Source organism: Erythrolamprus reginae, chromosome Z (genome assembly GCF_031021105.1).
Source record: "Erythrolamprus reginae isolate rEryReg1 chromosome Z, rEryReg1.hap1, whole genome shotgun sequence".
NCBI classification, from domain to species: domain Eukaryota; kingdom Metazoa; phylum Chordata; class Lepidosauria; order Squamata; family Dipsadidae; genus Erythrolamprus; species Erythrolamprus reginae.
The window spans coordinates 120,953,204-120,971,178 of record NC_091963.1 but is presented as its reverse complement, the minus strand read 5'-3'; the positions used below and the strand labels follow the sequence as shown (position 1 = coordinate 120,971,178).

The following is a 17,975-nucleotide window of genomic DNA, read 5'->3' as shown; positions in this document are numbered from 1 at the left end:
TGTAACATCTCAATGACTATTGCTAAAGTATGTTGAAGATAAAATATAGCAGTTCTGTTGCTATAAAGAGTTAATCCGCCAAAGAGATCCTCGTTTTAATGTATGTCTTCCTTTACCTTATTGTATCTTAAATTTTATTTTATTTAAAATAATAGGTTAGACACTGGCACCCATTATATCAAAACAGTATTTGGTGTTATCAGTCCTCATAGCAAGTTCATAATTACTTTGTTCATTCCAGTACATCTTCATAATTCATATGTTGTGATAAGGTGCAGTTAGGGAGAAGTAAAATTCACATGGGCACTTTTATTAGTGTTAACATATTATTATTGTTTATATTATTATTGTTGTTATTATAATAGATTTATTATTTTAGGTATTATTTTATATTGTATACCATCTTTCTAATGTGTTTATATTTTTTTTTAATTGGAAAAGACATAAAATACTTGAAAATAAAGAAAGAAAATGGCAGGAAACATTTTTGTTTCTAGTAAATTGCTTAGTTGTATCTGAGCCTGATCATTCTGGTAGAATGTGGTTTTTTGGGCCAAGAAATCCATATTAAGTATAACGTAATAGAATTACTATCACAACATAAACCTTTTTATATGGAAGTGGCTAAGAAAGAGTGACTGGCCCAAGATCACCCAACTGAATTTCATAGCTAAGGCAGGAACAGAACTCATGGTCTTCCACTTTCTAGCCTCAGCTATATTGTATATGTAAGACAGTTTGGGTCTATCTACTTAAAACTCCAAATGCTATATATTTGCTAAGTTGTACCAAGATATTTTTTCTAAGTCCAAGCTGAGTAGGGCTGATATTGACAGTCCACATTGTCTCAGATCCTAATATTTTCATTTTTTCAGTGTAGTATATCATGTGGATGATGAATGAATGGATGGAATGTGGAATTAAATTGACAAATGAAGTTTCCCAAATAATTTATTTAACCCTGACTCTAAGCTGGTATAATCTTTCCCAAGTCTTAAATGAGATGAAGTATAGTTCTAACCTGATGAGTCCATGACAGAGATGTTAAAAAACTTTCATGGTGACTCAGTGGTGGGATTCAAATAATTTAATAACTAGTTCACCTGAACTGGGGTGTACTGGCTGAATCCCACAGTAAAGAATGCATTGAAACAAGCTATAGAAAAATATTTTGGTCTTTTCCAAAAGACACCTGATAAAGACAAACAAAGGAGGCAGATAAAGCCAAGCAAAGCAGATGAAATTATTTAAATTCATATGTATTGGCTTTTAGTCTTCTACATGCCGAGGTAATCAAATAGAGTTGAAAGCTCAGAAAGTGTCTAGCAAATCCATAAATTAAGCTAGGGGAGGTGAAGAAACAACTTTGTCTCTAGCAATTAAATTATTCCAGACAAAGACCCTTTGCATGATGCTGCATGCCTATCACGTGTGCACTTCTTAATCATAAATAAATGCAAATTAAATTCTTACAATTAATAGCATAACTTTATTTATGGTGTTTTTGCACTTGTGAAATTACAAAATGGCCAAGAGAAATAAATGAATGTCCTATCTTTCATTGTGCATTTCACTTTCTAGTAGCCTGCAAATTCCTTGGCTCCCCACAGTTTAATTAGCTTTTGTATATATAATACTGTACCACAATATAAGAGAGATCTTATCCTGCTATTTGTTCTTAAAGAACAGTCTAACCATTATGTCCTTATTTATTCCTGTCTGAATAAATCAGAAGCTCAAAATGATATCTTAATTAAAATATGATATAACCAATAATAATTTTTGACAGTCTCTCCTGCCTGAAATTTTTTATTTATTATTACAACTTACATTATTAGTTGTTTTTGAGCAAAAGATGCAACTTTGCTGTCTCAGATGACTAGTAACTGGGTAAATCATGTACTTTTTTTTGTATGTGTGTGTTTGCGCACACATGTATGTATGTATATTATAAACAGGGAAAAAGTAAGAAGAGAAAGGAATATTCTTAGGACTTTCAAGCTTAAAAACATATGGAGACAATGGCAAGGATATGCACAGATTGTTTATTTATTTCAATTTCTATAGCTACCCATTTTAGTCAATGATTCTGAGTATTTACAAATTTGTGTGTGTGTATGTGTGCTTGTGTGCATGTATGTGTGTTTATAACTATTAAAACATTTTAAGACAATAAAAACACTAAAAACTTCCAGATAAGAGCAAGATGCTTGGCTGTTAGCAATGCATATTACATATTCCTGAAACAGTATTGCTTTACAAAACATCTTGCATTACCAGAAAATTCCACAATTGATTTGTCCCCAGATATTCAAAACTTGCAGTCTTAAATTGTGGGATATTAACTGATGCCTTGATTTAAATGAGATTTATCTTTTTTTTTCAAGGATAGACTATGTGGTAGATGTGGGAACGCAGGAACTAGTGTCTTGGAATGTGCGTGCGAAAAGCATAGACCTTGAGCATGACACGTATGATGACCCAATTTCTCTAGCAACATTCTCCTTCCCAGCACTCTTATCTTGCCTTCTTTGCTGCTAGCCTAAGAAAAGTGCAACATTATATATCATGAGGTGTGCTGATGGGGCCCTTCTCTCGCTCTTGCTTTCTTTTTCTCATGAATCAGCACTTTGAAATGTAGCACAAGTTGTGTGATTTTTATTGGTTCTATTTTGTACGCTTAATACGTTATGAGTTCAAATTGGTGTAACAGACCCATGTGAAATGTAGCATCATAGAAGCCTGCCTTTCTTTGTCTGCTTTCATCCTGGATTGAATCTAGGTTGCCTCACCAAAGAGAAAATCCAGGTTGCCTCACCAAAGAGAAAAAGTTGTTTTCAAGTTTCTTGTCCGAGGTTTTTTCTCTCAGTTGGATTTGTGAGTAACCTGCAGTCAGTTGCCAGCTGCGAGCCCCCATAACTGGTGACCTACGATGTGATGAATTATGTTGTGGTCTACCCCATCAACTGACTGCGCTCCTTGACACCTCCGTACTCATCCGAGCAGGCAGCTCTCGTATACCTTAGGGTCATCCTGTATTGAATCTAGGTTGCCTCACCAAAGAGAAAATCCAGGTTGCCTCACCAAAGAGAAAAAGTTGTTTTCAAGTTTCTTGTCCGAGGTTTTTTCTCTCAATTGGATTTGTGAGTAACCCGCAGTCAGTTGCCAGCTGCGAGCCCCCATAGGTAAATACTATTAATATAAGAAATACAAAGACATCCATAATAAATTATGGCATTGTGTTGTGATAGTGAACCTTTTTCCTTCGGGTGCCAAAAGTACATGTGCGCACACTATCACACCTATGCGAGTGACCACCACCATAATTTCCCTGGCCCTCTGTAGGCCTTCTGTAGGCCAGAAACATCTCATTTCCCAACTTTTGGTGGACCAAGTAGGCCCATTTTTCACCCTCCCAGGCTCCAGAGGCGTACCTGGAGTCTTTGGAGAGCAAAAATGCCTTCCCCCATTCCCCCCGGAGGCCCTCCAGAAGCTGAAAACGCCCTCCTAGTGCCTCCATCTGAGTGGGAAATCAGCTGGCCAGTGTGCACATGTGTGTTGGAGCTGAGCTAGGGCAACAGCTCACGTGCCAGCAGATATGCCTCTGCATGCTACCTGTGGCACCAGTGCCATAGGTTCACCATCACTGGCATAGTCTAACAACATATAAAAATATAGCAGTCAGAGAGTTAAATTACAAAAAGTAAATTTATAAATTAAAATAACCAACATTATAAAACAACTGAATTCTAAATTTTGATCAACTAATACATTGAAGGAGAACAAATAATTCTCAATGACTCATAATGCGAATTGTTAGTTTGCTGCCAACTCATTTTAGAATTTTGCAAATTTTTTGCTTTCCAAAATATAGATGAGAACCAAAGCAACCAGGATAATAAATATTATTGTGAAGATTTGTTTTGAAATGGCTTACACTAGAAATATGTAGCACAATGTAAATAATGATTTTTATTTTAAAACATCACAATGCTTTCATACACCATTCAATCTTTTCTTTTCTTTCAGACTTTTGTGTCTGTGTGATTGAATGGAATAAGCAAAGAATGAAGAATGTAAATATGTTGTAGAATATAGCAAAAACATCAAATATTTCAGATGAAAACATCCCTATTGTGCTGCACTCATAACTATCCCTGAATCCAAAATAGACCTTTAAGAAATACTATCCCCCCCAAAAATGTGCTCCAAGCATCTAAAACTTTTGACAATGTATGATTTGCTATAGTTTAACTGCTGTTAATTTCATTACATACATAGGTATACATGCATGCATTCATACATGCATATTATGTGGGGGGAGGGGGTTATGAATTTTTATTTCAAGAAAATATGTGTACAATATCTGAACACCACCATATAACATGATGTTTCCCATGATGATTGATTCAAACAAGTAGAGGTCTGACATTCGAGGCTGGCCGCCATTTGCAGTGGGGGCCGGAGCCTCTGAAGGCAAGGGAGGAAGAGCAATCACCTGAGAATGCACGCGATCACCCAGCAAGTCCAGCACATGGCGCTGGCAGGATGGGCCAGAGAATGGAGCATTGAGTCCCTATATAAAAGGGACAGGCTCACCGTTCATCGCCCTTTTGGAATTTACTCGTCGACCTTGTTGCAGTCGCCTTCCCGCCTTCCCCTTTCTCTCAATTTGAATATTGGTCACCTTCAGGGGCTAGGTAGGATTTTTTTTTTTTTGCTGCACTGCATTTTATGTTTTGACCGTTTTTTCGCCTACTCCATACTGGGAGCTGGGGATGGGAGAGATTAGGGGGTGCTTAGCAGTCTTGGTTTCATTAAGACTAGGTCAATTGGCTTAAATCCCTTTGGTCACTGGGGATGGCAGCATGGGGCAGAGAAAAGGGGCTAACAGCAACTGTGTGATCTCCTTTATGGTACCTTTTGGAAGGTGATGGGTTGCCCCTCACCAGAAGCTGTGGGCTTACCCGGCCTGAGTGTTGGGGAGGTGGTACCCTTGGGGCTCACCTGCTGCAGGCCTACAGCTGACAAGCCAGGGGTGAGCCTTCCCACATGCCCTGGGCATGGCTGAGAGCAAGGGGAGGGCAAGGGCAACCTTACCTTGCTCAGCAAGGAGCTTTCGCCATAGCCCAAGAATGTTTGGAATGGAGGTTCCGCTCCATTTGGTTTACCTCTGCAGGTCCAGATTTAAATTAATAAAGAAACCCACAAAACCCAGCTCCGTGTTCTTATTCCACGTCCAATGCAAACTATAGGCTCAAAATTGACTAAAGACAAAATACTAGATAATTAGACAATGAGCCACTTTCCAGGGCAGAGGTCTTCAAAGTTGGCAAATTTAAGACTTGTGGACTTCAACTCCCAGAATTCTCCAGCCATAATATAAGTAATCCTTCTTTGGAAATATAATTTACTCAAAAGAGCGTGCTGTAACTGAGACTGACAATCAGAAATAAAGAATATCTAAGGTATTTTCAATGCTAAAGTTCTAAAATAGATCTGAGGCCTAGCATAGGAAACAGGTTGTCAGCAGGGGTGGGTTCTAACCTACCTTGCAGCCGGTTCACTTCCCCCATGCTGTATGAGCACATTGCGTGGGTCTATGCAGGTTTTGCACATATGTGCATGCGCAGTACCAAAATATCTGGAGGGAAAAACCAAACCAAAAAGCCAAAAACAAGATGGCGACTGCATGCACAGTTCTGGAAACTCAGCTTCTGCACATGCTCAGAAGAAAAAAAACATTAGAAATATTTTTAAAATGAAAAAATGAACAAAAGATGGCAGCACCCACAGGCCGGCACCAACCAAACAGATTCCATGATGTCGCTGTGACTGGATCACTACCAGTCTTTACAAACCGATCCAAACCAGGAAGAACTCACCTCTGGTAATAAACACTTGGAGAAACAAAAGGAGATTCTTCTGAAGAACAGAAGAAGTTGGAGCTTTGAAGAATAAAGGAGAAGCAAATGAACAAAAGGAACAAAAGTTGTGGTAATATTTGTGAAATTTGTGCAGAGCCTTGGAAAGCACACAATCAGCTGGACAGTGAGTTGAAACTTAATGAAAATGCATCTCAAATTATTAAAAATGATTCTTAATTCTTTATTAACCCAGTTAATTATATTAAGAAATTGTAATAACAGGAGGTGCTTATTGTAGGCTAGTATTAAAAAAGAGTCTATAGAAAGAGTCTACAGATACTGCCCTAGGAGTGTAGTGACTGAGTCTTCTATTCTTCAACAACTTGGTGATTATGGTCCAATCATTGTCTTATAGTCCTTAGAAGATGTTCTGTCGAGCTCTCTGATAGAATCCTCCCACAAATGCACAGAGACAATTTCAGACACACACACGTTTGAAAATTCAAAACAATGTTCTTTATAATGAAAATTCACTTGGTATAGCAAAGAGCACTTGTAATTTGTAACTGGTAATTTGTACAAGTCCCTTATCAGTTCTGTGATACTTAGCTTGCAGCTGTGAGGCAATTCACAGTCCTTCTTCTTTCACAAAGGGAAACACATTTTGCCCTGGTTTAGTTTCAAAGCAGGGAAAAATCAGCACACAAAAGGTCAAAGTCAGTAAAGCAGTCACGAAACACAACGATCAGATAATCCTCCACAATGGCCAAACCCACAGGCTGCTATTTATAGCAGCCTCACTAATTACCACAGCCCCACCCAACCACAGGTGGCCTCATTTTCTTTGATAATAATCTCTCAGTTGTTGTTGCCTATGCATCGCTCTCCGCATGCCTGACTGTATCATTAACTCTTGTTCTGAATCCAAGGAGGAGCTAGATAATTGATCTCCTTCTGAGCTCTCCGCCACACTCTCCTCCTCCCTGTGACTCATGTCTTCTTGGTCAGAGGAGCCTTCATCATCAGATTCCACTGAGGGCAAAACAGGCCTGCAGCATGTGGATGTCTCCCCCACATCCACAGTCCTTGGGGCAGGAGCTGGGCCAGAGCTAACCACAACAGAAGAAGATCATACTTGTTAACAAGTATGCAGAGTGACCCCTGAGTTATCAAGGATGCACATGCACAAAGAAAAATGTGGAAGTCTAGCAGATATTCCGGAGATGTGAGTAATGGTTCAGTCATACAAACTAGGTACATTAAAGTATATAAAATGGTATTTACTTTACAAATATTATAGTCAAGTTAAACAGTCCAGTCATACACAATCAGATCAGTCAATAACTCTCAATACATTAACAATAATACAAGTGTTACTTGTACAGCTTACATGTAAATTATCATCGAACATCCAGTTCTTACCACAGCAGTCAAAATGAATCAGCAATAACAAAAAGAAAAATAACAGAGACACACAAAGAGAATCACTCTTCTGACTCCCTCTTATGGCAATCTCCAACACTAATTCTTAAAGCTGTAGTGCTTCAATATAAGCGAGCATTCATTATCAGCTTGTTTATATATATATTTCCAACCCAAACTGTTATGTTTGTACTAACAGAAAGTATTGTCAATCCAATTCCAACATGTAATTAAGAAATTATATGGACCTATCTTGTAATCTATAAAAGTCCAGATTCAAATGAAAGTCAAAAATACCTAATTACCATATTTTTCAGAGTATAAGATGCAACTTTTTCCTCCCTAAAAGAGGCTGAAAATGTAGCTCTTTTTTTTTAGGCTCTTTTTTTTCCAGCCCTAACTAGGTGATAATGATCTTCCCAGCTCTTACCTTGCAGGCTCTTTCATTGTTTCTCTCTGTGAAGAATGTTTCCCAAGCCCTAAGGCTTTGCAGGCTTTTTCATTGCTCTACTTGCTCCAGATGTTTCTTTCCAGCCCTAACTAGGTGCTAACTGTGTTCCCAGCTCTTATTGGCTTCCAAGCTTTTTGGAAGTTACTCTCTCAGAATAATGTTCTTTTAAAAGCCCTAATCAGTGGATAAAATAATGTGCTGAAGCTGGCTAAACTGAGGACACTAGCCAGATGAATATCTGTTAGGCAGATTCCCCCCCCCCCCCCATTGTCCTCCCAAAAAACTAAGGTGTGTCTTATACTCCAAAAAATATGGTGCATTTTTGCTATTCCTTTCTTACTATGAAAAATATTTATTAAAGTAGTAGAAGTAATTATTGTTCCTAAAAATGTGCTAGCAGTCATAACTGGTACATTTCTATACCTTAAAAACAAAGATTGAAATATTAAAGAACATGACGTCTTTTTAATTTTTTTAAAATAGAAATCAATTCATATTCTAGACACACATTGGTAACAGCATTACAAAGAGAAAGGAACAGCCAAGAAATGTTCAGAAATTGATAAACTGTGAAGTTAAAACTATCATCAATAGGATAAGTCTGATACCACTTTGAAAGAAAGCTTATATAGAATAGATTTTTTTTATTGCCCAAGTGGGATTGGAATTTGCCTTGGTGCGTAGGCTCTCAGTGTACATAAAAGAAAATATACATTTGTCAAGAATCATAAGATACAACACTTAATGATAGTCACTGGATACGAATAAGCAATCAAATCATATTAGGAACCAGTCAATATAAATTGTAAGGATACAAACAACAAAGCTACAGTCATACAGTAATTAGTGGGAGGAGATGGGTAATGGGAACGATAAGAAGATTAGTAGTAATGTAGACTTAGTAAATAGTTTGACAGTGCTGAGGGAATTATTTGTTTAGCAGAATGATGGCATTTTGGAAAAATCTGTACTTGTGTCTAGTTGTTCTGGTGTATAGTGCTCTATAGCATTGTTTTGAAGGTAGGAGTTGAAACAGTTTATGTACAGGGTGTGAGGGGTCTGTAAATATTTTAACAGCCCTCTTTTTGACTCATGCATTATTTATAACGAGGGAAACATAGAAACATAGAAACATAGAAGTCTGACGGCAGAAAAAGACCCCATGGTCCATCTAGTCTGCCCTTATACTATTTTCTGTATTTTATCTTAGGATGGATATATGTTTATCCCAGGCATGTTTAAATTCAGTTACTGTGGATTTAACTACCACGTCTGCTGGAAGTTTGTTCCAAGGATCTACTACTTTCTCATGTTGCTTTTGATCTTTCCCCCAACTAACCTCAGATTGTGTCCCCTTGTTCTTGTGTTCACTTTCCTATTAAAAACACTTCCTTCCTGGACCTTATTTAACCCTTTAAGATATTTAAATGTTTCTATCATGTCCCCCCTTTTCCTTCTGTCCTCCAGACTATACAGATTGAGTTCATTAAGTCTTTCCTGATACGTTTTATACTTAAGACCTTCCACCATTCTTGTAGCCCGTCTTTGGACCCAGAATCTTTAGAAAGACTTAGGAAAATTTAATAGCATCTGTTTCTGCAAATGACTTAAGCAATCCATAGCCCAATTTGGATATTCAGTATCTACATCAATTTTGTATCTCTGAAACAGAAAACTGATGATCTTTATAAGTTATAGTAAAATTGAAAAGAGACTTCAATATGTTAAGCAACATTGCTTAACCTATAAACAAATCATGACTGATATACAAAATTGATAATATAAGTTCCTTCCTCCCTATTCATCAACAGGATAAAAAGGAGCTCTGCTTGCCTCTGATAACTATCTCTGGTTTAGCAACTATATTTAAAATGCTTAGTACTGAAGAAGAAGGAATGTCTTCAAAGAACTCCTTCCCAAAAAAAGTGTTCAATTTGCCCTGAACACGCCAAAAGGCTTTGTGAATTTCTTTATTTCTTAAAGTGTAGATGAGTGGATTGGCCAGAGGAGTTAGAATTGTATAAAAAATGGAGAAGATTTTATTAAGCTGTCTCAGAGGGGGGATATCTGGTAACATGTATACAATTATAATTGCTCCATAAAAGAGACACACAACTGTGAGATGAGAGGAACAGGTTGAAAAGGCTTTTTGCCTTCCAATGGTGGATTGGATTCTTATGATATTGCCAATGATAAAGACGTAAGAACTAATAGTCAGAAAAAATGGAGCAAGTGTAAAAATGAATGTCAAGAGGAAAACAATTATTTTAAGCAAGCTGGGATCACTGCAAGACAGTTTTTCAAGTGGGCTTAAATCACAAAAATAATGGTCTATTACATTTGGTCCACAAAAGGAAAATTGAGCTATAAGAAACACAACAATGCTATTAGCCATCAAACCATTTAGCCAGGCCCCAGCTATAAGCTGGAAACAAAGATTTCTATTCATAACAGAGGCATATAACAAAGGTCTACATATTGCCAAATAGCGATCATAAGACATTGCTGCAAGGAGAAATGTTTCTATAGCCACACAACACCCAAAGAAAAAATATTGGGACAGGCATCCACTCACAGTAATAGTTCTGTTTCCAGTTAATAAATTGCCCAACATTTTTGGTAAAATAGTTGAGGAATAGAAAGTTTCAAGACAAGACAGGTTTCCTAGGAAAAAGTACATAGGAGTGTGAAGTTGTTGGTCGATTGCAACTAATAAAACGATGATGAGATTCCCAGTTATCGTCACAAGATAAAGTACTAGGAAGAGTAAGAAAAGAAAAGGCCACAACTCAGTGTTATTCCCCAGACCCAAGAGGATAAAACTGGTGATGCTTGTTTCATTTTCTTTATTTCCATTCAACATTTCTCCAAGGCAATGAATCTGAGTGCTTAAATGTATAACTTATAATAATGAATCCAAATTTTCTTATAAAATATAGCTTGAGGACCATATAAACGGAGTTGAAATCTCAACAATAATGAATAATAATAATAATAATAATAATAATAATAATAATAATAATAATTTATTAGATTTGTATGCTGCTCCTCTCCGAAGACTCGGGGCGGCTCACAACAATAATAAAACAGTGTAACAATGTAAACAAATCTAATATTAAAAAAGCATCTAAAAACCCATCATTTTAAAAAAAAAGCAACACACACACAAAATCTTCAACTATGACATTTTAGCTAATGATGAAATCGTGACAAAGGTTTTTTTTTTAATAAGATGGCATCTTTTCATCCAGTTTTCTTCATCTCTGCATGATGACAAGTTCAGACTGGAAAAAAAATTGCAACTCTCTTTAATATTTGGGTCATCAAAAGCCACCTAAAATAAAATACAAAACAAAGTCTTTTGTAGTTTTCCGGAAAAATGAGAATGATAGAAAAGATACTATTTTGCTGTTCTTTGTCATACTGCTCCATTGTAGAAAATTACAAAGGTGACATTAATGAAGTCATTGAAAAGTTGTTAAATAAACACTATATTAACATGGAAGACAGGAGAGAAGAATTAATAAATAAAAGAAGAAAATGAATAAATAAAAGAAGAAAATAATTCAAGACTTACCTGGTCTGTTTCTCCTTGGTATAGAAAGAATGAGGAAGAAAAGGACAGTCAGAGAGGCTTTCAAAACTATTAATATTCCATGTAATAATAAAATCTGGTAGTTTTTCCGTGGTCTGTTTCCTAGCCTGTTCAGCCTCAAAGTATTAACATCACCTTTGGAAGTCAATAGAAATTCTGTCTGTCTCTATTAAATATTATTTTGTTTAAAAAAAAAGTTGAAATTATTATATCTAATAATTACAGAAATAGTCCCTTGTGAATATGTTAAATCCAATTCATTACAATATTATTTCTCTTCATCAGTAAAACTAATACATGCTATTTTATAAATGGTGAATTGATTAGTAATTTTCAGGTAAGGTGACAAAAATGCTTTATTTAAATATAATCAAATCCCTTGAGAAATTGGCAATTCCCCTGGAAGTCAAATCTGCACTCAGAAGATTAGATTAGGTTCTCCAAAACAAGAAGACAGGGAGGCCATAAGAAAGCATAAGAATTAATAATGATATTATATTAAGAAAATATTTTACTGAAGAGTAATACTTGGAAAATATAGATATGAAAATGATTTGGCACACTAACCAAAATAAAGATTATAGGTTAAAATTTTCTTGTAATTCTTCAACCAAAATTTTGGATTAAGAAATCCAATCAACCAAGAGGCTTTTCCAGAAAATATGCATCAATTAAATTCATGCATTACATTGATCAAAAACTATTGTCACTTTAAAATATGCATGAGATTATTGGATGACTTAAGATTCCAATGTCAAGAAAATTATTTTACGTTTTAGCTACAAATAGTGATTGTAAGGTTCATAGATATGCTGCATTGACAAGCCTTTGGGTCACGTTGAAACACTCTCTATTATCAAAATTACTTAAATACCTTATCTATGTGTCTCAAAATCTTGTTATACAGTAATACCTTGTCTTACAAACTTAATTGGTTCCAGGATGAGGTTTGTAAGGTGAAAGGTTTGTAAGATGAAACAATGTTTCCCATAGGAATCAATGGAAAAGCGAATAATGCGTGCAAGCCCAAAACTCACCCCTTTTGCTCATTACTGCCAGCATTCGGATCCTTGTCCAGGGGCGAGGGGCGGCCAGGGGTAGTGGATGTGACATTCCCAGCACTGCTGCTGCTTCTCAAAGGGAAACTGCCGCCGCTGCCAATATCCTCTTGTCCTGACCAGAGGGATGGAATCCATCGGGACGTGGCAGGCCCACCCTTTGGGAGGGCAGGGCTGGAGCAGAGGGACAGCTGCTAAGGGGCTGGCTCAGCAAAAACACTCCCAGTGAAGGGGCTGTGAGAGGGTTTTCTCCAAGCACTTCGGGAATGCCTGCCATGCCCCTCTCGTGGCCCCTTTGCTGGGAGCACTTTCGTCCAGGGATATCAGCAAAGGGGCTGCAGGAGAGGCAGGGCAGGCATTCCCAAAGAACTTGGCAACCTTCTTGCAGCCGCTTCACTGGGAGTGCTTTTGCTGAGTGCTTCTGGAACACCCGCCCCGCCTCTCCTGCAGCCCCTTCACTGACAGCCCTGGACGAAAGTGCTCCCAGTGAAGAGAGGTGAAGCAGGCATTCCCAAAGTGCTCGGAGAAAGTGCTCTCAGAGGCGCTTCGCTGGTAGCATTTTTCCTGATGCTTCTGGAATGCACACCCGCCTCTCCTGCAACCCCTTCACTGACAGCCCTGGATGAAAGTGCTCCCAGTGAAGGGACTGCAAGAGCGGTGGGGCGGGCGTTCCAGAAGCGCTCGGCAAAAGCGCTCCCAGTGAAGCGGCTGTGAGAGTGCTTTCTCTGAGCGCTTTGAGAATGCCTGCCCTACCTCTCCTACAGCCCATTCACTGACAGCCCTGGATGACAGCGCTCCCAGCAAAGGGGCTGCGAGAGGGGTGGGGCGGACATTCAGAGAAAGTGCTTTCACAGCCGCTTCGCTGGGAGTGCTTTTGCCAAGTGCTTCGGGAATGCCTGCCCCACCCCTCTTGTGCCCCTTTGCTGGGAGTGCTGTCACTTGAAGCTGCTCACCAGGATCCTCACTAGTGGCCAGAGGAGAAGGAGGAAAAGCCGCTGCAGCCACCGCTGTGGGAGGAGCCGCGCCCCAAGGCGGGAGGTAGAGGAGGAGAAAGCTGGAGAGATGGGCAGATCAGGTGGGCAGGGGGCAGCGGCAGGAAGCCAGGGGTGCAAGGGGGCTGGAGGCAGGCAAGTGGGCCCAGACTCCCGCACCTGAACATGGCCTCCTTCCCTGCTGAGAGTCCCAGCTGCCGAGGAGGTGTGGAAACTTTTGCAAACTTTGGAGTCTGCCACGGCTCCTCCCATAGTGATGGTGGTGCAGTGGTGGTGGCAGCTGCGACTTCTCCTCCTCTGAGCAAATGGTGGCTCCTAACTGGGCTCCAGGTTCAGGCACAGCTCTCCCCCCCCTCCCCAGAATCCTGGTGGGAGCTGCAATCAAATGGGAAATCCTGGGGGTGACAGTCACAACATTTTGTTTGTTTGTTTGTTTATTTATTTATTTTATCCAATACAAAATAATACACAATGAAGGTTATAGAGGATATAGTAGATAAGAAATACGAGATATAGGAGAGACTATAGGACAGGGGACAGAAGACTAACATGCAGTAAGAGAGCCCACGCACCTGGGCTCGGGTTCGTAAAACGAAAATTGTTCTTAAAACAAGGCAAACAAATCATAAACCCCGGGTTCTTATCATGAAAAATTCATATGAAGGGACATTCGTAAGATGAGATGTCACTGTATTTGCTTCTGATCTTCCAAATTGTCTTATTCAAAATATATTGTTTTAGAATATGAGTTGAATCCTTTTTAGAGAAATGTATTTTGAGAGTCTATAAGATTGCATCCATTCACATATTATAATAACTGGCATATTGTAATTGATATAAAGTGTGTGTTTCTATCTCTGTGTGTCTTTGCTCTTAATTGTCAAATAGATAGTTTTGGAAGGAAAAGAAACCTCCAATTTGGTAACAGTCTTTTCTTCTGATTCAGATACCTCTCCCTAGGTATCTGGTGGATGAATCATTGACAGAACAGACCTCAAGTTACTGCTTATTAATATCAGTTTTGTCTTTAAGAACACCTTATTATGATTTGGTGATAGACAAATAGTCCTAACATCCATTTTGAGAGGGAGAGTAGCAATTTTATCCTCTTAGAAATATGCCTACCTGGGTTTCAGGACCTGTTTAAATCTCAGCACTGGGGAAATGTAATGGAACTAATTTTTTATCTTACCTGCAGCTAAAATCATTTTTCTAGAGAGACTAGATATGTTATGCATATGTTTAGCTATATTACCATATTACTCCTTTTGAGGTACCAGTTATATTGTTGTCTCTTCAGAACCCTCCTTGAACTCCTAAACCTGATTACTAGCTTGGTGACGGACACCTTTCTAGTATTATATTCTTTAGTCTTCACATAAACAAACTTCAGAAATCCATGGTCTACATTACAACTATGGGCCAGGTTCAACATCCATAGGTGATCACTGGTTGGACCTGATTTTTATCTCCAAGCAAATCTGGTTGTAACGAGTATGACCTCCCCCTTGTTACGGTCAGTCCCTTCCTGTTCCAGGTATGATGTGTTCCTGTCTGCTTCGCCCTAAGAAGTCCCCATTAAGATGGTTTGCTTCAGCTACTTTATATTGTCATCACATTTTTGGTAGATGATTAGGATTTTTTTTTCTTGAAAAATTCAAGACTCATGTCCTGTTGCTGCTAGTATGAGACATCATCTCAGGTCCTTGATGAAATTGCATTCTGTTGACCTTTCTTTATTTAGATGTATCTGATTTACTTTACTTTGTAAAGTAAAGAGATTTGTCATTCTGGTTAATGGCCTGTGTTGGGATATGGATGGAAATAGAGATAACTGTCATCTACCTTCTACATTATTGACAAAGATTTATTTTTAGATTGTCTGTGGGAATTGTATTGTTTTACAATGGCTGTATTCCTCCCTTTACAATTGGTTCCAAATGAAAAATCTTCCAAGGAGAAAACTGCATCCCCATCTACACTGCCAGGGAAAGCTTTTATATATAAACAGGGAGAAGCCCATCCCCCCATTCACTAGCATTAATGATGTTGCTTAATATGATACAATGTAGTTTAGATTCCTAGGAATGCATTCCAAAGGGCTAAGAGGCAGCTCAGTACAGATAGTTTGTGTAAGAGAAAAAGGGTGAGGATACCTTGTCAATCCCTAATAGTTTTATGAGTATATGCTTGAGTAGATAGGAGAATGTTTTAGATCATCAATATTTTTGTCTGTAAGTATAGAACAGTAGAACCATAGAAACAAAGAAGATTGATGGCAGAAAAAGATATCATGGTCCATCTAGTCTGCCCTTACACTATTTCCTGAATTTTATCTTAGGATGGATATATGTTTATTTCAGGCACGTTTAAATTCAGTTACAGTGGATTTACCAACCAAGTCTGCTGGAAGTTTGTTCCAAGCATCTACTACTCTTTCAGTAAAATAATATTTTCTCACGTTGCTTCTGATCTTTTCCTAACTAACCTCAGATTGTGTCCCCTTGTTCTTTCCAATTAAAAACACTTCCCTCTGAACCTTATTTAACCCTTTAACATATTTAAATGTTTCAATCATGTCCCCCCCTTTCCCTTCTGTCCTCCAGACTATACAGATTGAGTTAATTAAGTCTTTCCTGATAGGTTTTATGCTTAAGATCTTCCACCATTTTTGTAGCCCGTCTTTGGACCCATTCAATTTTATCAATATCATTCTGTAGGCGAGGTCTCCAGAACTGAACACAGTATTCCAAATGTTGTCTCACCAGGCTCTATACAGCAGGATCACAATCTCCCTCTTCCTGCTTGTTATACCTCTAGCTATGAAGCCAAGCATTCTACTTGTTTTCCCTAATGCCTGACTACACTGTTCATCCATTTTGAGACTGTCAGAATAAACAGGAATAAAGAAATCTGCTTGGAAGATTCATCACCAATCTTTCTTGATTTTTGGAGCCTGACATCAGTTTTGCCAAATTCATTACTTTGAAGAAGGAAGAATTTTTTTAAGCATGGCAACTGATTCATAGAGAGTGTAGAACACTTCACAGCAGCTAATAGCAGAGTTGCTGCAACATCAGCAACAGGTAGAGGTACTTCAAAAATTTACCAACTGCAGTAATACAGTTCCTACAGTTATCATTGCAAAATGTACAACAGCTGGCAAGTGCACCAGCTACTATGATTCAACTAGTTTTGCAATATTTTCATGGCAGTTTATCAGAGAAGTATGAAATGAAGCTAACCAATTAAGGACTTTCATTGCTCATTGTTAAATATTCATGGAACTAGACCAGCAGAACTCCCAACAGAATTAGGGTCACTTTTTTTTTTAATGGAGTTGTTTATAGGATTCACAACCAACAGAGTTCTAGGTAGAAGGAAACAATCCAATGCCAAACAATTTTAAGAACTGCATGGGAAAGTGGGATGGTGATTAGAAAACATTTCAGTGATCAAGTCTGAAGAGTCAAGCAAATCAAGAGATTTGAGAACTCAAGCATGGCAATAGGAGAATGTTGTTATTCAACACAGATTATAAGATGCTAGTAGATATCAATTGGAAGGAGCAAGCTCTTATTTATTAGTTAAAATAATGTTTACACTATGACTTCTGAGATGAACTGGTAAGGCAAGTTCCATCATCCTTGGAGAAATCATACTAGCATTGTATGGCAATAGATGCCCAGCTAGAAAAATTCAATCAAGTTTCATGGGATGCCTTCCTCCACACCACTGCATTTCCATACTGGCAGGAGAGCCAATTCAAATGGGGACTGTTTCAGTTTCCTTTAAGGAGAGACAGAGATGGTGAGATTAGGGCTTCTGTTTCTACTATGGAGACTATGAATATATATGGTCAGAAGGTGCCCAGTCAGAAACCCAAAGACATCTGAACAAGGCACTTTCTGCAATTCTGGTTCAGTGAAATTACAATTGCCTCCCTCGGGAGAGCTTGAGGGTCATCCAGTAAGTAAGAAAAATTCAGACGACTAAAGCTTCATAACATGTTAGTGGATTGAGAGATGGGGGGTCCTTTCTCCCCTTATCCTAATTGCCAACACCATAGAATGCAACTAACCACAATCCTTCTGCCTCCAAGGAAAACTTCAAAGCAGGAGAGTATAGCTGCTAGCTAAATATGCTTAATTTTCAGGTGTATTCAGAGAGGAAGAGGCTAATTTCTACAATTTGGAGACTGTGATTGTACTGTGGATTTTAAACCTGGGACAAAGATCCCAGCTAACAGACCATATAATTTGTTGATCAAGGAGTTATTGGGTTAAAGGAGTTCTTAGACATTAATATTAGGGAGGGACTATTTTCACCTTCTGTCTCTCATATAAACTATAGGAGTTGAGTTGCTCCTTATCTCTGGAATGCATTTCTTCACTCCTGGGAATCCAGATTACATTCCATCACACCTATATGGGAAACAACATCTGCAAGCAAACAAACTCAAAGAACATCAAGGACTTCAGAGTTTAACCCTGAGCTTCATATTCTATATTCTATATTCTATACATAGTTATGTATAGTTACATAATTTACTGTAGAGGGCAGACAAGAAACAATGAATGGAAACTAATC

At 38.3% G+C, this 17,975-nt stretch overlaps 1 protein-coding gene across 1 annotated transcript; it reads right to left on the bottom strand.

Moving 5' to 3' along the window:
* Nucleotides 1-9,544: 9,544 nt before the first annotated feature.
* LOC139153898 (olfactory receptor 5G9-like) lies at nucleotides 9,545-10,603 on the bottom strand. The gene has a single exon (XM_070728319.1). It carries the CDS (start codon nucleotides 10,601-10,603, stop codon nucleotides 9,545-9,547), a length of 1,059 nt encoding a protein of 352 aa, XP_070584420.1.
* Nucleotides 10,604-17,975: the final 7,372 nt, after the last annotated feature.